General features: G+C 44.3%; 2 protein-coding genes across 6 annotated transcripts in view; one reads left to right on the top strand and one right to left on the bottom strand.

Annotated features, from left to right (window-relative positions):
- The window catches only part of lin7a (lin-7 homolog A (C. elegans)), a 47,546-nt gene extending 31,780 nt beyond the window's left edge, over positions 1–15,766 (bottom strand). Inside the window, exons 1-3 of one of the 3 annotated variants that reach the window (XM_037120941.1) lie at positions 15,698–15,766; positions 14,135–14,190; positions 8,560–8,633 (exon numbers count right to left, since the gene is read on the bottom strand). In XM_037120941.1, coding sequence (XP_036976836.1) covers positions 8,560–8,596 — 37 coding nt within the window. In that variant the 5' untranslated portion in view covers positions 8,597–8,633; positions 14,135–14,190; positions 15,698–15,766. Of the gene's footprint in view, positions 1–8,559; positions 8,634–14,134; positions 14,277–15,697 lie in introns of those variants that run through there. The other 2 variants (XM_037120940.1, XM_037120942.1) reach the window with 2 other exon arrangements.
- The window catches only part of acss3 (acyl-CoA synthetase short chain family member 3), a 41,374-nt gene continuing 36,331 nt past the window's right edge, over positions 15,315–20,357 (top strand). Inside the window, exons 1-3 of one of the 3 annotated variants that reach the window (XR_005078785.1) lie at positions 15,315–16,111; positions 17,582–17,726; positions 18,615–18,803. Coding sequence is in view for 1 of the 3 variants with exons in the window: in XM_037120938.1 (XP_036976833.1) it covers positions 15,789–16,111; positions 17,582–17,726; positions 18,615–18,803 (657 nt within the window). In the remaining 2 variants the exon portion in view is untranslated. Of the gene's footprint in view, positions 16,112–17,581; positions 17,727–18,614; positions 18,804–19,785; positions 20,006–20,357 lie in introns of those variants that run through there. The other 2 variants (XM_037120938.1, XM_037120939.1) reach the window with 2 other exon arrangements.

Here is a 20,357-nt window from a genome sequence, read left to right as displayed (position 1 = left end):
CTAGCAACAGCAGTTACTTGCCAGGAGAAAACTGGCCATTTAATGGCACTTTGGAAATTTGTGATATCAGCAAACTTGTTTAATTGTGTTGTCATTTTCAGCTGGAATTGTAACATTTAAAGATACATAGTAAAACACAGTGGTCCGACCTTTCTGTCATTTCTGCTGTGCTTATTTTATGTATTGTGTTGCTTTGCTAGCGTCTTCGATATCCACACAACAGCTAATCTCCGACTGACTGCTAGTTTTAAGGTAAACTCAAGCTGTCCTTTTCTTTATTCTGTGGTTCAAACGGTTAATAAGATCTCCAACACAATGTTAGTAAAAGTTGTTTTTCTAGTAACAAATAACAGCGCGTGTACTGTACAGCAGTGGAGAACAATTTACGTACATACATAACTTCTCACACATTTCTCATCCTGTCATCGCGGAAATGTTGTTGTTAACCACCAGCATCTGAGGGAAACTTGTAGCCCTTCAGCTGTTAGCCGCTGTGCTATCCACCAGCTACTGCTTTACTTTGTCCGCCTGCTGTCTGGAGCCTCAGGTAGTGAACGGCTACAGTGGGTGTTTTAAGAGCTTTACTGCGGTAAACGGCTACCCGCTGCGTCTGTTTATGACCATCAACAGAGTGATGTGTGTGAACTAAATCAAAAGGTTGTGGGGGCCATAAAACCAAAACAGAAAAAAAAAAAAATGTAATTCTCTGTCGAGCTGAGTGCAAGTCAGGAGTCAGTCAGGATTCAGTCAGGCCTGGCTGCCTTTCTGGATACCTGCCTGAATGACCAGCCTGTTACTGACTCCAGGTTTAGACCATCAGCACAGTAAACTTTGCTTTAACTCCAACTATTCATGAGCTCCAACATAAGTCAAACATCTCCCCAGTAATCCTGACGTAATCAGTTTCACTAAAAATGCGCTGGAGGCAAATTAAGTTCCCCTCTCGAGTGTTTTTTCAGCTCTATCTCAACCCGGAGACCCGCAGTTTTACACTCCGAGGGATTCAGCGGGTCCAGATGTGTGTAACATCTGCACAAGTTTTCTGCCTCCGCCTCAGTGGAATCTATACGCTTAACCTCCGAGCTGGCAACTGCAAAAAAAAAAGAGCCAAATTTAGCATATCTCCGAAGCAGACAGACTGTACGCAATTAGGTCATTCCCACTGTGTAGTTTGACAGATTCCTCTCCAAAGGAATAATAAAAAAAAAAGAACCAAGGAAAGCTGATGCTGCTGTATCTAAATGAAAACGGTGACAGAAAGAAAAAAGCATCTTTCTTTCTCATTATCTGCTGCGAAGAAACTTAAAAAAAAAAACACGGCGAAGGACTGTCTTGAGTCGGGGATGAAAGAGCCTTTGGATGCGTTTGAGGAGTCGCTCCGACAGTCAAAATAACTCGTGCGCACGCTACATCAAGATACGATTGCAGTGTAATGCAGCGCTGCCATATTAAGCAGAGTGATAACAGCAGCAGAGATCCTGTCGGCTGTTAATTTCCCTCCGCTATACTTAGGATGAGGGAATTCTCATTAGTGATATTTAATGATTAAATTAGCCCAAGTTTAATGCGAGTTTTTTTTTTTTTTTTAATTACGTGGCTTTCAAGACTTCATTATTACTTTGTCCGAACAAAGTTTCCACGGTGTATTGATGATGGGATCGCAGCATTCATCAGCACCAGGCCTCTAAAAAAAACTTAAACGTGGCATTAAAGTCTCTAAAAACCTTTCATTTCTTCAAATAACGACGCCGCAACAGATTTTTTTTTACTGCCGGCTCTTCCATCCAAGTGCTTCAAACAGAATCCAAACAGCAGTCAGTAGAAGGTTTTCCTCTTCTGAGTAGCTCCACGCCGTATTTTTCTTCTTCTTCACATCAAACAGTGCGATCCTGAGTGACTGTGTGAAGGGCTGGACGCCTCGTGGCCTCTTTCAGGTCGGACTGTGTTTGCTGCGTTTGCAAGTAATTGAAAAACTTGTCATGGCCTCCGCGTTTGTGAGTAATGATGTACGCTTAATTTTTTTTTTTTTACGTTTAAACGCAGAATTAATCAACGTCCATTTTCCGAACGGCGAAACAGACGGCGCACTCGACTTCCCCGGGTCGAGAAATATGACCTCGTGACACCAATTTCGAAAAGGCGGCGTCGCGGCGCAGACGGGAGCGCGTCGAAAACGGGGCGAGTTAGCAGAACATCCGGCGTTAATGGACCTCGACGACCTCCATTAAAAAACAAAGACGACGGTGCAGGATATAAAGGAGTGAAGCTGCTTGTTTTATGTGTTTGGTTGAATTACAGGGAAATAAATCTACACTTAAACACATAAATCTGAGAGAAATAACAACGTGTTTTTCCTGCCGGCCAGTGAAATACAGGCAGCGGGCGGATACGAACATTTCTCACAGTACGACAGGTGCTAATTGCATAGATCAGAACTGGCATCAGGAAACTTTGCCGTATTAGATTCGAGCAACAATCCAACACAGTGCGTCCCTGTTGTCACATCACATGAGCATATTGAGGGTGGAACTCGTATTGTAGCGTGAATCAGTCCAACAGCAAAACCTCAACCATCTCCAATTCCAAATTCAGCCGTAATGAGAAATGTCTCATGTAAGAAATGCAACTTCCTCCGCTAAGTGTTGGCATGAAAACACCCAGACAATAATAACAGTTCCAGGAACAGTAACAGGGGGCTCCTCTGTGCTTCTCAGACTACAGCTCTCTTGACTATTACTGCTACATGGACTGAATGCGACCAGCCGCTCCCTCCCTCAATCCCTCCCTCCCTCGCTCTCTGGAGGCTGTTAAACTGCTCTCCTTCTAGCCGAGTTAGAAATAAACGAAAATACAGACTAAGAGCAAGGTGGTCCATTCGTGGGGAGGAACTACAAATCATAGCAAGAGCTTCCAGTGAAGGATGTCGCCCAGTGTGTTAATATTTCTTAGCTAACGAGTCACATTTCCAACAAAACACAGCCCCCTCGCCCGATATTACATTAAACAAGCACGGTGACGATGATGAACCGTGATTGTTCTGCGCGGCACCCGGAGTCTGGAAACTCATTTCCCGGAGCTGCTTCTAACAACAGGCTGTGACTAAAAAAGGTCATCCTCATCACTCGCTGATTAGAGAAAAGGCACCGGGCTGAACAAAGCTGCACTGACGCGTGATGAAGGCTTCAGCACTCGACAAGACTCCACGACGTTGTTGGGGAGGGTGGTGGAGGGGAGAATGTGTCGGCGCCGGGCAGCGCTCCAGTTTTTCCGGTATAATTAGTCCATTTATAACAGTGGCAGAGCTGAGTGTAATTCATTTTTCCGAACTTCCGAGTGTCATTTTGACAAAACTGCTTGGATGTAAATAAACACGTCCACATCAGAGGCTGAGCTCATTCCACCACACGCCGCTGCGATCGCATCTCCCAGACCTGGCGATCCTCTTTTATCAAATCCTGGCTTTGATTATCGATTGAAATGTCACTTTCCGCCCTCAGCAGATGGCGGGAGAGCGCTCACATGACCTTCCTCTGACTCCTCTCACACCTTTCGTACCCTGAGAGATGCTTCCTGGGTTCCTCGAATTAAACGTCCTGAAAAAGGCCTTTCGCCATCTGCCACTGCCACTCTGACCTGGGTGTCCTTGTGCCTTTGGCTACTCTGCTGCTAATTCCGACCATAAAAAGCCGAAATAATGACACTCTGAATGAGTGAAATGGGACGACAGGGTTTTACCAAACAAGTCCTGCACCCGTGCCAAGAGAATTAGCTCTAATTTGCCTTACTGCGACAATCCCCCCCTCAAATAAATCACTCCTAGAGGGCTAATGGCTCCTGCAGGGGCCGTGGTGAAAGCAAAGGACCGCAAACATTGCGCTTATTGTCCATCTCCATCCTTGCTAATTACCGAACAGCGTCCCTCCGAGATGATTCTAAGAACCTTTATTTGTGTGTTTGTGTGACTCGGGGTGGAGATATAACCAGCTACGGGTGACGTCAGCTGTCAGCAGCCGCTCTAATCCTTCAAATCTTCTCGTGTGACTGGGAGCATGTGATGGGAATGAGGTCCAGGCCTCGAATCAGCAAACTCGCCCTGATCTCTCGGGGAGAGGGAGCACAGTGACCGGGACAGAGGAGCGCTGCAGTCGTCCCTGTCAGTCTGTAAACAGCACAGAAAGAGGCAAACTAACCCAACCTTGACACGGAGTGGAGAAAACTGAAGGGAGTCGTACGTGGAGGAGTCGGGGAGCTTTGAAGTGATGTTTAACATCCTCGCAGGGATGAAATGCACCGAAGCTGCTTTCTGTCTCTATCTCTCTCTCTTTCTCTCGCCCTGTGGACCAGGATGTGATGCAACTTCAATACGTTGCATTCTGCGTGAGGAAACACAGCCCGGCTCCTCTCAAAATTGGAAAATCTATTGCTTTCACGCCCTTGCATCGGGCCGCGGCTCTTTCCTCCTGCCTAGATAACCAACAGTGAACGGGCAGCTGTATTTCTGAGTCTGGGAAAATGGAGCGAGTCAGAAGTGCTGCAGATAGAGTCAATCTTTGAAGATCAGACACTGGTAATACTTGACGGATGTGTTTGGAGAGCGCGGTTTCCTTTTATGATCATTCACCGTCTAGACGAGCGCTATACTGCTGCTCTTCAATTAACGGGATGTATACGTGCAGGCGGTGGGCTTTGATATACATCAGCCTTCAATTATGAGTTAATTATGAGTCGATTATCCTTTAGGGTGGTGTATTTCTATCAAATTAGTTTCTTAGCTCAGGGCTAGCAGTGTGATTCGCTAACAACCAAACAATGAATGGTCTGACAAACGTTCCCAATCACAAAGGATGAGGCCTTTCAGACACTGATGATCATCCAGTGAAGGACCAGAAGAAGACGAGTTGCCATTTCTTCTTCACCTCATGAGGATAACCACTGTTTGAGACCATCGCCTGCTCTTCTACAGGTACTCCCTGGACATGCAGAGGACAAAGATGTTACATTCACTACTGATTCATTAACATTCATAGAATCGTAATTCTGTCCCTCTGTGACTGACCTGTAGTTGGCATTTTGAGTTCTTAAAAAAGCTGGGAGGTCAAGTTTCTTTTCTGTTTCTCTTATTCGTTCGGGCTTTTCGTCGTAACCGATGTTCAATGTGTAAAAATCTGACTGATGTTAAGATCTCCGTGCATATAAAGCACCTCAGTCAGTAACCGAGGGGCCGCTGTGTCACACCTTTAATCCAGCGACTCGTGCTGCCAACGAGTTAAATAACACACAGCAGTCACTCACATCCAGAGCCTGTTTAAGGTTCACGAGAGCGTCACGAGCCAAGAGATCGGGAGCTACTGCATGCTGACTTTTTGTTCAGGTTGTCCATATTTCAGCAGACGCTGAGTTGTCGCCGCTGCAGAAATAGCGGCACAAATCAGTCGGCAGATTCATCTTCAGTGCCGTCACAGGGCTGTCTGGGTTTTAAATGAAGTGTCTCGAAAAACTATGGGATGGATTTAGATTTAAGTTCAGTGCACATTTTCACATCCCTCTCAGAACAAAGTGGATTTCGGCGATCCCTTGAAGGCAGGGAAGGTGATTCTGGTGAAAGATGGCTGATTGTTGAGTCCCAGGTTGTCAAAAACTGAACTTGTAATCTCAGCAGCATCATCAGCTGTTAAATGATTTGGTTGACGAGCGAAACGCTGCAAAACAATTGACATCCATCTTTGGCAAACCTCTTTTGGCACGCTAAACCCCAAAACAAGGATGGTGATCATGCTATACGTTAGCACCAGCTAAACATCAACATATTTACAGTAAGCGTGCTGCATGCTGGTGTTAGCATTTAGCTCGATCCACAGCCGCTACACCCACGTTTCTGACCCCTGCTGTCGCCTCTTTTGTTTTCCCATCAGAGAGGCTGTCATGTCGTGCGGTTGAATGCCGGCTCTACAGAGAACGTGGCCTGGTTTTACTGTAAATCATTCAGGGAGGGTTCAAGTCCATTGTCCTTGATTGGGTCTGGTGCCGGCGCGTTCGTAACACAAGTCATTTCCTCGGACAATAACAGGAAGGCCGGTGATGTAAGACCTCTTTTTCATCCTGCCGTGACCCCGGCGAGCCACGCGGGAGCTCTGGAAAGCGAACGTCTCTGTCTGTTTTCCTGCCAGCTCTGTGTTTGACACACTCAGCAGCCCGGGCCGACTCCCAACGCAAGACGAGACTACCTTTTCATTAGCAATTATAGTGTTTTCTCCGAAGTGGGAGAGGGAGCCTGCGATGTTGCCTCTCTCCCTCCCGACGGCTCCTGCGCGAGACTATCATTACCACCGCTCGTGCCTGTACAGCTGCCAGCTGCTGACTGGTCTTATTCATGTCATGGCGTGTGAATATGGCTCAGCCTCCTCATCATACAGGCTGAGGTCACGTCTGAATCACTGCCCCAATGCTGACACGTTTCACCAAGATGGAAGACGGCCATCAGTGTTTACACGCCTGTTTATCAATCTAGCTTTCTATAATCCTCCAGGGTTAGTGGGTTGTGGGTTGTGTTGTTTATCTGTTCGCCCGGTGCCATCTTATAGCAACTCACTTCATTAGTGCGGCACAGCAGCAGCAGCAGATTGTGCATCAGCAGAGCTCGACTGCACATGAGGAGCAAACGGACAGAAATCTTAATTCCTCGCAGCAGCACAATGATCTGTCGTGGCTAATTACTCGGATTCAACAAGTCAGATTGAATCCAGGCATGATAATTTATGATCCCATCAGATAAAGTGTATTTATAGTCGGCCTCCTGTGGCTTGGCAGAGACCGGGGAAGGGAGCTGAAGCTGGCTTCATTTGGCACAGAGGAAATAGCTAAGGTGTCTCCTTTCTCTATATTTGACAGCATCCATTTCCTATCTCGCTCTGTGTCTCAGCAGCGGATATGTAGCTGGTCTTCTTCCAGTTTTTACTCAAAACTAGAGACTTTTAACATAATAAAAGAGGGATTTAAATTGAGTGTGCACTTTTTCTGCATTTATATCCTACAAGAAATCTCCCAGTGGTGTTACTATGATAGAACTAAGGTGTAGGAGAGGACCGATGATCAGCCCTGGTCGATTATCGAGGCCGATATTCAACATTTTCCAATAATTAGCATCAGCGATTTTTCTTTCAGATTGGCAATAAAATGAACTAATTCACAAATGTGCTGCTTTGGCTCTGATTCAGCATCCTCTCACTCAATGTCCCGCCCACAACAACCTCTGATTGGTCACAATTAACAGCCTATAAACATTGAACAATCTGAATCTGCACAGTGAAGTTATCAGACAGAGGCAGTGGAGAGGAAGCATGAAGCAGCAGATAATGTACCTCAGAATTTGCACTTATGAACAGTACTTGAGTGAACTGAACTTTGGTTTATTTCGTTTTTTTGATATTTGGACACAAAGAGTTTCATTTTTACTGCAGAGGAATTTTGATTTCCAATAATCAGTATCACTCTTTAGCAGCTCTGTGTCTTTAAAGGGCCACTGTGTCGATTTGGAGAAGAAACTCAAACTCATCATTTTAATATTTCCATTACTGATGAGATAATAATACAATATCATTCCCATAATGGAATAAACAAGCTGTTCTTAGAGGAAAATAAGGTCAAAAGAACACTGCTTGACACTAGAAAGGTGGCAGGGTCCGCCACATAAACAAAAGTAAAACACTATGCAATTATGTAGAGATTGCTTGTTTTGCTCTTCTGATTTAGAGCTTCTTCCCTAAAACTACAAACTGTCCCTTTAATTAAATACATGCCCATCGTGCAGAATTCCATCTGGGAGGCTTTACTACCACATGGATGACGTCAGGGGATGCTCAAGTATGTGTTTAAGTCACATGGTGCACAATTACAAACGCGACCCAGGCTCCTGGTAAACACTACCTGTAGTGCGTTTGGGCTGAAAACATCATTAGGTTTTAATTGCATGCGAAAAAAAATTATATATATAATTAAAAAAAATAAAACATCTGCGTCCTGCTTCATGTTCCCTAACAGAGGAACCAGCCTGCCTGGCTCGCACCTGCTCAATCCAAACACAAAAGTTGTCCTCCGTCTGATAAAAGTGCCCGCCGAAGCGCTCCGGCAGCTTCTGAGCACAGACGAGGAGCACAAACGGGATAATATCAGCGAGCAGGTTACATAATCGGGATGGGAATGAGCAAAGCGCGCTGCGAGCGGTGTGAGGGGTTTTTTCATTTGTCAAATAAAAATGACGGCGAATTAAAAGAATGTGCCCATGAAGACGATTTCACGGAGGAGAGAGGAGAGAAGCGCTCCGCTGTGCAGCGCGCACAGAGCGGAGAGGCGTTTTTCTTTTTTCTTTTTCTTTTTTTATTTCAGGACAGCCTGAGCGCCTTTGAAATAACGACAATCTGGGGGGAATAAAAATCCCGAGGCAAACACCTGGATCCGAACCCAGGAGTCCAGTTCTTCTTTAGCCCAAGTTCACAAAACGCGCACAAAGAACCCTCTCAGTGACGACGAGCAGAAATCAGAAAGCAAATCCGTGCGCCTTACCTCGATCCAGAGAGAGCGGTTGGACCACTGTCGCCATGACTGCTGTTTACTGGAGACTGGAGCGACTACAGGAGCTGCAGCATCACAGAGAGAGAGGGGGAGGGAGGAGGAGGGAGGAGGGGAGAGAGAGAGAGAGAGAGAGAGAGAGAGAGAGGAGGGAGAGAGAGGGAGAGAGAGAGAGGAGGGAGAGAGAGAGAGAGAGAGGGGAGGAGGGGAGAGAGGAGGAGGGAGAGAGAGGAGGGAGGGAGAGGAGGGAGAGAGAGGGAGAGAGAGAGAGAGAGGAGGGAGAGAGAGAGAGAGAGAGGAGGGAGGAGGGAGAGAGAGAGCGAGAGAGAGAGAGGAGGGAGGAGGGGAGAGAGGAGGAGGGAGGAGGGGAGAGAGAGTGTGTGGGGTTGGGAGTGGTTGAGAGAGGGATTAATCTACCTCCATCCTCATAATATCTCAACACCTGGCACTGATTGCACAGAAACAGTATCTTTACACACACGCATGCACACACACACACACACTAAAAGGAAGTAAAGATTAGTCCATCACTATGAAATATAAAATTTAATATCTTTGAGAAAATAGACTTTTAACACTTGTCATTAGATTTAATTGCCTGTTAATTTGCAGTCCAGCAGTCTGTCAACTTTTGTTAAAAAAAAAAAAAAAAAAAAAAGAATAAAAGCCACAGCTCTGTTCAGAAGTTCAGAGAATGTGTGTTGATTCCGTTGCTGAGCTAGAGACCGCTGTTCATAATGAAGAGATTCAGCATCTCTTTGCACGACACCACTGGATACTGTTAACGAGGTGTCAGACATTTTTCAGGCTATCTTTGTGGCAGCTAGGCAACATGGTTGCCAAGCGAGAGACCACTGTTCAAGATGACATTTCAACATTTGCAAACATGACACCACTGGATATTTTAACAAGACCTCTGTACAGCTCAAGATTTTAAAGCGTGAAACCAGATGTGGGGACATAATCCAGCAGTGTTTGCGATGGCTAGGTAACACAGTTGAAAAGCCAGAGACCATTGTACGATACAGCTCTGAAACATTTTTAAGCATGAAACCACCAGATAGTTTTACTGAGACAATGGGACATTTTCCAGCAGTGCTTGTGGTAGATAGGTAACACATTTTTTCACCAGAGATCACTGTTCAGGATGATTCAACATTTACTAGCATGAAACCACTGGATGTTTATAGTACTGCTCATGCTGGCTAGGTGCCATGGTTGCCAAGCCAGAGACCACTGGTCAAAGTGGTATTTCAACTTTTGTAAACATGACACCACTGTATATTTTCACAAGACCTCGGAACATTTTAAAGTGAGAAATCTGTGGCTATTTTTAGCAAGATGTGGGGACATATTCCAGCAGTGTTTGTGGTGCCTAGGTGAAACAGTTGCAAAGCCAGAGACCACTAGATAATTCCAATTCTGTATTGGGACATGATTTGAACAGCCTTGCTTATGCTGGCTAGGTGTCCTGGTTGCAAGGCTAGAGACCACTGTTTTTAGCCAGTGCTTCAACATTTGTAAAAAAGAAACCAGTGGATATTTTTTTTGACGCGCTGTCAGGATGTTTTCATGCCATGTTTGTGGTGGCTAGGTGGCACAGCTGCTAAGCCAGAGACCGCGGTACTGAACCATGAGTCAACATCTGTAAGCGTGAAACAACTGGATATTTTTAACTGGACATCAGGACATTTTCAGAACATAATCAAATGTAAAGCTGCAGATTTCCCAGAAGTCAACCAGTGGCTGTGGCTGCATGCTGAATCTCTAACGTATATATGTGTGTGTTTTCCTGCCCGCACGCGTAAATGCTTCACCATGCGTGAGCCATTCACCCACTACACTTCAGAGATCAGCTGATTGCAACCATTGCCATTAAGGTTTTATTGTGAGCCACTGAGCCATGCCGCTCTGTTATCTCATTTCTTGGCTACACGCACTGCATGCAGCCCGATAAGGACTGAATGATGGCGGTGAACCTTTGTTGGAGGGCTTAAGGATTAATCCTCGTGTTTATATGCCACTACAGAACGGAGCCAAACCACTGGCTCTCTTCATTTACTGTAGATCTGCTGCCTAATGATGCCTGCCGCTGTAGCATATCTCATACGTGGCCAGTCATTACACCCGACAGAGGCAGTGCTCGACAAAAACGAGGAGCAAATCCCTGACTGGAGGGGCATGTTAAGGCCGCATGACGTCACACAAACCACGACTCCAGCGTGACAAATGCAAGCTGTAAACAGGAATGCACACCTGAGGCAAGGACTTAATATTTAGGCCTCGTGCAGAGGAAAAATGCACAATATCACCACACACACTGAAATCACTTTGAATCTCATTTATTCTGCTTGCTTCACAAAAAACCCCCCACATCACTTGATTTAGCCCTAAACCCATTTTGGGGAAGCAATTTCATCACTCCTGACCTCACTTCACTTCAAATTGACTGCTGAGGTGAGTCCCAGGAATGAAATTTGAAAAAAAAAAAGTCAAATCGATGCAGCGTTTCAGTTACATTCAATTTTCATCATTTTTTCGAGGCCTTTCAGGGAATATTCTCATCATCGTAATCTACTCCGTATTAGATGGGGAAAAAAAAAAACTGTTCCTAAACCTAATCACGGGGTCCATATGTGCTGGTGAGTCCCAGCCACCCGTGTTTCCCATCCAGCTGCATGCAGATGTGGTAAGTGGTGGGTTGGACCAGCGGAGGATAGAGATGGCTTAGAGAGCGCACGGGAAAAAGAGGGCACGGGGAGATTACAGGCCCTCATCCATATGGGCTGGAATACAGTTTTTTTTTTTTTTTTTAAAAGAGGTGGGATTACGCAGCAGTGCTCTTAAAGCCCTCTAACTGCAAGTAAATTGATTTCCGAGAGGAAAGGTCTCCGCTCCCACAGAAGGAGATGCAACAGGCCAAGTCGACTGGACAAATATGGACCACTGGACTGGAGTGTGTTTGCCTTTCGGATTAAAGCTCTTAGCAGTTGGCAGCACCGGAGAGTTTGTAGGCACCGGTCTCCAACAGGGCTCGGGACAGTATATTAAACGAATAGTTCTTGGAAACATTTGGCAAATTTGCTTATGAGCTTATTTTAACTTAAAGACTAGGAATAGGGGGAAACAGCAATCAGAGTAGCTCTTCCAAAACAATGATCTTTTCCTGAACCTAACCATTGTTTTTTGTGCTTTAACATAACTTGACCTTAACCACAACGTTGTGAAAACATGACACTGAAATGTGAAGGTTCAATGTAACCTCAGTTGGTAGCAACGTCAAATGCCAGCGTTTGTTCTGGCTAAAACTTAACCCAAAACATGATCCTTTCCTAACCCTAACTGAGTATTGTGTTGTGCCTTAACCCACAGTGTTTACAGAAAATAACGTTAAGGATTCAACCATGATCACGGTTTGCAGAAATGTCAAATGCCAGTGTTTATACTGGCTGAACCCTAACGCTAATCTACAATGTTTTCCTTGTCCTAGCCAAAGTGTTCTTGTGCCTAAACCTAACAACAACATAACCACAATGTTGTCTAAACATAATATTAAAATATAAAGATTCAACGAAGCAGTTTGATGTTTTCCTTTGACTAACCAAGATGTTTCTGTGCCTAAGCCTAAACATATCCAAGCATTGCAGAAACATACAATGCCAGAGTTCAATCTGAAGATTGGATTGAAGAGTTGTGGTTTAACAGGGGTCATGTAAATGTTATACTCTGACTATTTATTCACCGGATGCGGTGATTTATAGAGCCACTGCTCGTTGCCTTTAAGAGCTACCATACATCGAATTTCTCTTGTCGCTACTGAGGCAAGCTGTCATTACTTTGTTGTACTTTGACGTGGAAGGAGAGCAGCATTGATTTACTAAATGAACACACATGTTCACATAAGACGGTAACGACCACCGACTCTAATCCCTTGTGTGGCGCTGATGATGATCTACACGGCGTGACACAGAGTGGGAAAACAGCTGAGAATATCTTGGTGAACCGAGAAAAATCTTAGTAATAATGTTGTTTGTGTTAAGGTTTGATGTGAAAGGCTGCTTTCCCACAGCTGTTGTTTATAAAGAGGCTCCAGCATGGCAGCTGCTGACAGATAATCAGAGTAGATCATCATGTAAACATGTGGGAGGTTTACTGACATCTTCTTGAAACGGTATTCTGTTTTTTTTTTGTTTTTTTTTTACTAATGAGGCGAGTTGACACAGCACAGGAGCAGCTTCATGATATTTTCTCAGTTTTCTGTCGTTGCAGTCTTCAAACTTTGGGATTAAATGTCTGGTTCAAGGCGACACATTGTCACATGTCGTGGGATTTTAACCTCCAACACAACTTTCTTCCAACTATTAGGCTACTGACGCCCCCTTCAGGGAAAACAGCGCCCGTTTACTTTGACAGTTCGAGCGAGCTGATTCACTCGGCGGTGATTCAATCTCAGTTCATTTGAGGAGAAAGCAAATAGGAGTGTGTTATCCATCTTGTCACATTATAAAACATAAAATGATGCTTTTATAGGTCGACAGTAAAAAGAAATATCAAGAGGTCCATTTATATTGAGCTGTAGCTCCTCTCATACATTTCAAAAGTCATTTCTTTTCGCTTTCAGCCTCTTGTCATCTTGACTGGCATTAAATAAGCAGGAATGATATCTTTTGCCTGGACTGACCGGTGTTTTGAATTCATCTGGAGGCAAACTGACTCGACTGCGGTGATATATCAGTTCTTTAAACAGTGCTCATAATGCTGACTCGATTCATTTGCCATCTCTCTCCGACAACTCCGGCATCTACGTCGAATGGCAATCGTTATCTTTGAGCTAATTTGATTATTCAAAAATCCATATTCAGCTGCTCTGCGGGAAAAGAGAAAACACTTAATCATTTGTAGATAAACTCCGCTAATTTGCCTCTAATTGTTGCTGAAGGGCAGTCGACTGATTTCTGCTTCAAAGGATTCACACACATCACATTAAATCATGGGAGAGGAAAGAGATGGAGGGGCTGTAATGAGCCATCTTGGACTGTGATTTAGGTCTGATTGGCCTTTGCAAGCTGCTATTAGTTAGCGCTGTCTCTGTGCGTGTCCGGTGCCAGGGACTGTAACAGTGATACATATTCTGCCAATAGCATCTGCACTGTAATGAAAAGAGTTACGGCTGGCATAGTGATTCAACAAGACCTTTTGGCTGGACAAATTACAGCCTGAGAGAGAGCCGGAGAGCGGGGAGGAGGGCTTGTCTCGGTTATAGGTGAATATAGATTGTAACTTTCAGGCTGTGTGGGAACGTGGAGGAATCTGAATAAATATGAGGGGAGGAAATCAAGCAGATGAGCCACAGAACGAGACTGGGACGTGAGAGGTGTAAGAAGAACATGGAAAACAGTGTAGTGAAAGTGCCCGAAAGTCATATAAAATATAAAATATGATCTTTGTGTCTATAACTCCACCAGTTTTACACATAAAAGTGTGTTTACTACTGCTTATGTGAAAAAAAAAAACAAAAAAACAAAACAGTATAAAGCCTGTTGTGGCTCCAGAAGAGGCTGCAAGTTACCTGATAAACTGCCTCCAGTGATGTCACTCAGCAGCTCAGTTGCATTCTGGGTAGTACTATAAGCACAAGCAAAGGTAAATTATATGGTACATATATTTACATGTATGTGTATAGATACATACGTATACTACGAGTTAATGAGTTAAGATAAAACAAGTAATGCATTTATTACTCTTACTTTGGTTCTGATGTAATATGCAGAGTAACTAGTAACAAAGTAATCAAGTAAAGTATAATATTTGCCTCCAAAATGGAAATATACTGTATTTTCAATATACTGCTACTCTGTACTTCACTTCACTGCGGTTTGGAGGAAAATACTGTCCCTACTTTGTACTCCACCATATGTATTTGATTACATTAATTCCTAGTTACTTTAAAGATCACATAAATTCATTGACTTTATCAGTGATCAGATTGGACAAACAAAACAAGAGAAAACACATTTGGGATTTGATAAACATCCAGGCGAGCAACCGGTCGAGATGATTGTATAAAAATATATATTATTTACTTTTACATTGATACTTGATTACCTTCAGTATCTGATACTTTAAGTGTTGGTCCTGTGGAGGACTTTCACTTTCAGCAAACTGATATTCTAACACTTAATTTTACTCAAGTGTGACCTTTGTGTGCTTATTACAACACTGGGTACAAATACCTCAAATGGAGTAAATATTCTTAGTTACATTCTTCCTACATTCCTTTGTAGAAACAGCTGTTTATGTCCAATGCAAGCGGCTGACAAACACCCAGGTCGGTTTCTCTGAGTTGAATTTGAATTTAAATGTCTTGTATTTGGAGAGAATAAGGAACACAAAGGGTTTTTTTTTTTTTTTTTCCTGGAAAGCGCTCGATGCTTCCAGAACAGCGTGCCTGATGGAAAACACTGCCTATAAATAGAAACAGACGACCTGAGACATCACATGGATGAGTTACTCCACCCTGGGGGGGCCGGCGGCGTGCAGGGGGGGTCCCATCCAGCTGGATTATGGGTGTTTACCAGCGATGACAGGGACGCACGTCACGCACGGAGGAGCGTTGCGTCACACTCAACTTTGAGCTCTCAACACGTCCAACTTCGATCAGAAATATCTCTCTAAACGTTTTTGTGTGTTCCTAACAGGAGGAGCGATATTTCCTCCTGAAACTTTAATGCTGCAGCGAGTAAACAAAGACGTGTGATGGAGAGGAAAGAACAACAACACAATAAAACTCGATAACTGATTGTTGGTTCGCATGATAAAAACACGCGCCATGGGCTTAATGGCGTTTGGAGACTGTGTGAGGATAAAATAAATGCGATTTTCACTGCAGGATGGATGCAAACCAACCGAGCTGGACACTTTAAACCGCGTTCTTGGCTGCCCCCCCGTGTGTGTGTGCGTGTGTGTGTTGTGTAACGGGGTCCGACTGTGGCTCAGAGCTCCTCCTGCATCAACTCCATCCAGTTCACTCGCATTCCTTGAGGCGATTGTGAGGACTTGTGCCCTTCTTTGAGCGCCCCCCTCCTGCACACATGACGTCGATCCGATGAACGGCAGGAGCTGAGTCCCTCACCTGCAGGAAGAAACACCGGAAGAAGTTGTGAAGACGCCTGGAAGTTTAACCTTAGAATAAAAACAAAACAAAAACAAAAACCAGAGCAGCGATGTTCCTCCAGATGAGACGCCTCCTCCGCCCGGGCCACTGCGCCCCCCTCCACCGCAGGAGGCCCCCCGGGAGGACGCTGTGGACGGTTCCCGCCGCGCAACAGCAGCAGCAACGTGGCGGCAGAGCTGCGGGATCGGACGCACCTGCGCGCAGCCACAAGTCTCTCTGCAGGGGCTACGCGTCCGACGCGCTGTACGGCCGAGCCTTCGCCTCAGCCCGGGACAGCCCCGACACGTTCTGGGCTGAGGCGGGACAGGACGTCAGCTGGTTCCAACCGTGGAGTAAAACTTTGCACGTTGAGGATCCAGTGTTCCCAAACTGGTAGGTGCTCCATATGCCATGTGTGTTTTGGGGGGAAACACTGAGAACAACCTGACCGACCGCCTCTGTCTCCTCAAGGAAGTCAGAGCCTGTTGTTCACTGTATCCCGCAGACCTGGAAAACCCTTGAAAGTTTGTGAAAATACAGACAAACGTAATAGCGCTTTAATAAACAGGCTGCTGAATCACATGTCACCGTGAACTCTTTGGACAGAGTTCAAGCAGCCTGTGTGGCGTCATAAAGGAACATTTCACCCCAAAAAAGTGAGAAAAAAAAGTTTTGTAGTTAACTGAACTGAACTGAATCTCTGATCCAAGTCTTTGGACACGACTTAAAGGGGCAGTATGCAGTTTTGGAGAAGAAAGGAAAATAAGGTCCCCAGAACACTGTTGGAAGCTAGAAAGGGTGGCAGGGTCCGCCACGTATAAACACAAGTCACCCCAGTCCCTGTAGCCCCAGTGTTGATACTGATGCACATTTTGTTGAGTCGTTAGATCGTAATTCTATATCTTGGTTCTCAAAGTGGGTCAAGGGGCATTTGAGGGGCCTCCATGAAGTTTTCTGTAATAAAACAAGTAGAAGCAGAAATATATCATTAGTTTCCGGACTACTCAGACTGAAATGAAAGAAATTCTGCCACTTGAACACATTTAGTTGATGACAGATTTGAATTACTTTTCAGCTGAGCTGACATTTCAGACATTTAATGGTTGATTAAACATGTTTGCCTTGGAGAGATGAAAATTTTGGCTTGACATTGACCTGCTGCTCTCTCAAAGTTCGGTTGTGTTTATCTTACGTACAATTAACAGCTAACGCCAGCTAACAGCATGAAAATATTGATTGTACTGAGAGGCACAAACATAACTGTTTCCTAAATGTCACACCTGAGAAGGTTGTGTCCACATAAATTAGTGTTTACTTGACAGAAATCTGTGGAAGATGTTTGAACTCGCCTGCTTTTCTCTGGCAAAGCAAACTGTATGAAAATACAAGAGAGCCCACGTACTGTACAACCTCAGGCATTGAGAATTAATTTTAAAAAATGAAAAATGATCTTTTGTGCCTGTGTTTGGTTGGATGTCTTTTTTTTATTTTGCCAAAATTCCAGAGCTGCCTGAGTCAGTTACTGTTGTGTTAGAAATGAAGGACACAGCCGCGGCGTCTCTCCGGCTTCCAAAACAGCAGCTCCCAGACACCATCTGTTCAACCTGCTTGCTGCTCTTCATCCATATGCACAGCACCGGGGCTGAAACTGTCGCTTTATCAAGTGGGTTGATTTGTTGTGTGCTGCTGGCACGAACGACTGCATATGTTTTTCCTGGCACTGATTTTATCAAGTCGTTCTTCTGGTTGAAGCTACAAGTCCCTGCAAGCCAAAATTAGACATTCAGGACAGTATTTATCAGAGGTGCTGTGTGTTTTAAGTGTGTATTTACATGTCATGATGTTGATGTTGGTCTCCGTCAGGTTCGTTGGAGGGAAGCTGAACATGTGCTACAACGCCGTGGATCGTCACGTGGAGAGCGGCCGCGGAGAGCAGCCGGCCATCATTTATGACAGCCCAGTGACCGGAACCAAACAGATCATCACTTTCAGGGAACTTCAGGACCAGGTAACTGTTGTTATTAAAGGCAGAAGTCACAGAATGGAGCAGAACAACGAGGTGGATTAGAAACTTTGCTAAAAGCCTGATTTGGATTGCAAGGAGTTGTGGTAAAAATTGGATTGTGAGGCGAGCGCCCGGGCTCTGAAATTAGAATTTGTCAGTGTTGCCATGGCAATAAATACATTCCTCATCCTTAAGCTGAGACAGTCGGCCGAGTGTTTCAGATGGATTGAGCTACCGTTAGCACGGAGGACAGCAAAACACAATTATTGAAAAGAAAATGTGGGAAATAATTAACTTAATTGACATTTGGGTAGTTGCTTCATTTCAATCACGGCCCAGTTGCATGCACTGTAATGAAATTGTGTTCCAAATGAGCAGAAGTTATCCAACAGCATTTTCCATTTTCTTCCCCATAGCAGAAAGAATGAATAACTTAATTTAATTTGGTTCACAAAAAGAGATTATTTTTTCAGAGTATCCAATGGGAGGTAACCAGTATTAGACTTAATACTTAATTTAAAATGGTAATTTAACACTTTTCCTCCTAGTAATAACCCAAAAACTGCACATAATGTTTAGTATCACTGGTTAACGTTGGTATGTGGTTATGGTAGTCATGAACAAATATCTTAAATGGATTGACAGGATGCAGACATTCTGGAAGAGTGCTGTGTGAACTCAAACACAACCAAAACACATTACAGCATTTCAGAAAAAAACACAACATTTCAGGAAGCACAATAACATTTCAGGAAGCTGAATGACATTTCAGGAAATACAGTAACATTTTAAGAATAACGACAATTTGTTGTGTTTGACCTGCAGGGCTGCCGTCCAAAAGGCATGTTGAAATGAAGCACCCTTCATTGTCTCTTCTGCGTCTTGTTCCAGGTGTCCAGGTTAGCGGGAGTCTTGGTGAAGAATGGGGTACAGAAAGGAGACCTGGTGGTCATCTACATGCCCATGGTGCCGCAGGCCATGTTCACCATGTTGGCGTGCGCCCGGATCGGTGCCCCACACAGCCTCATCTTTGGCGGCTTCGCTTCCAAAGAGCTCTCTGTTCGCATCAATCACGCCAAGGTTAGAAAATCATTTTCACCCTCGGTTGCGAGTTCTCTGTACTTAAGCAATGTAGACAGGGCTACATGATATGTATTAAGTCAGTGTCACTCATTTAAAAAACTAAACACAGGCTCATGTGATGGATTTATGTTCTTTTATACGTCCTAATTTGAAGCACAGTAATAATACGGCTGCAACTAATAATTTTCCGTTTCTTTCACCCTGCAAAGTATCTGACACACTGAGGTGCCCGAGGCTTCTTTGTGTCGTTAAGCTCAAAATGAATCACTCACAGTGGAAAGCACTTGGCTTGCCTTTTCTTTTCACAGCCATACACTCGAGAACCATGTCAATGCTGTCTGCACTGAGATTTCTTAACAGGGGGAACAGAAGAATGAATTGACCAACCTGACATCATTACAGGAAGTGTTGCTGGAGATAATAATCTTTGTTGAGCGATGTGTATATTCGGATATGGATCTGGAGAAAAACAGTGTCAGTAACTGTTACCAACAGCTAGTCAGGGTTGGCATTAAGCCTCTTAGAAATGTAAGAGCCACTGACAGATAAATGTTGAAATGCACAATCATCTCCGTGGGAAGTTGTTATCATCACTCTGTATCTGAAAGCCTCTTCTGTAATCAGCATTCGGCTGTTGCTAATTTTCCACTCTGCAGCTACTTGATCAAGTGTCCAAACCCTTATTGTTGAGATTCACTGTGTCATTCTATATTAGCGTGGAGACGAGACAAATACATTATCCTGGTGCAGTATGTAAAAAAAATAAATAAAATAAAATAAAATAAATAGTTTAGATATTTAGAACGTGAGGAGTGTTTCGTCATCTGTGTGTTGAGTTGCAGAGACATCTACAGGAGTCAAGTTAGCATGCTAATCTGCTAGCCACTCCTCCTCCCCACTCTCTAAAGCTCCTAGCTAACAGCAGTCAGCAGGGGTTAGTGGTCACTCTGGTGATATGCTGCCCTCATTTGTGTTGAGAATGAATTGAACAAATATGCACCCCCCCAAGAAGTCAAGTTAGCATGCTAATTAGCGAGCCCTTCAGCCTTACGGACCAAATCTCCTGTGCTCGCCGTGTAAACAACACCACCAACAACGCTCGCCACTCAGGCCAGACCGCTAGCAGCAACAGCTAACTATCAGTTAGCAGTTACTCAGATGATGTGCTACGCCCGCATTGTTGAGTATGAATTCGACAGGTGGTCACTTCTTCTACATTTTAAAGTGATCGCAAAGACAATTGGGTTGTTTCTGTTTTCCTTAGAGTAGCAACTACAGAAACACAGTTTAGTCTATAATATAGACCTGAGAGCCTGAGAGCATTGCAGTTTCTCATAATTTATGTAATGTGCTGCACAGAGAGCTCATAGCTATTTCTAATTTTCAAGTCTTGTACCTAGCTGGGTTTCTACATGTACAGCGTAATTAAAACGTACTGCTTTCTGTGTTCAGTGTCATTAAATCACAATACATAACAGGGCTTTGTAATGTACCTCAAAGCAAAGTAACCTCTGTCCAATTTAGGGACCTTTCTTCCAAGGTTTTTGCATG

The sequence above is a fragment of the Acanthopagrus latus genome, chromosome 14, assembly GCF_904848185.1.
Source record: "Acanthopagrus latus isolate v.2019 chromosome 14, fAcaLat1.1, whole genome shotgun sequence".
In the NCBI taxonomy this organism is placed as follows: Eukaryota; Metazoa; Chordata; class Actinopteri; order Spariformes; family Sparidae; genus Acanthopagrus; species Acanthopagrus latus.
This window is presented reverse-complemented; position numbering and strand designations above follow the sequence as displayed.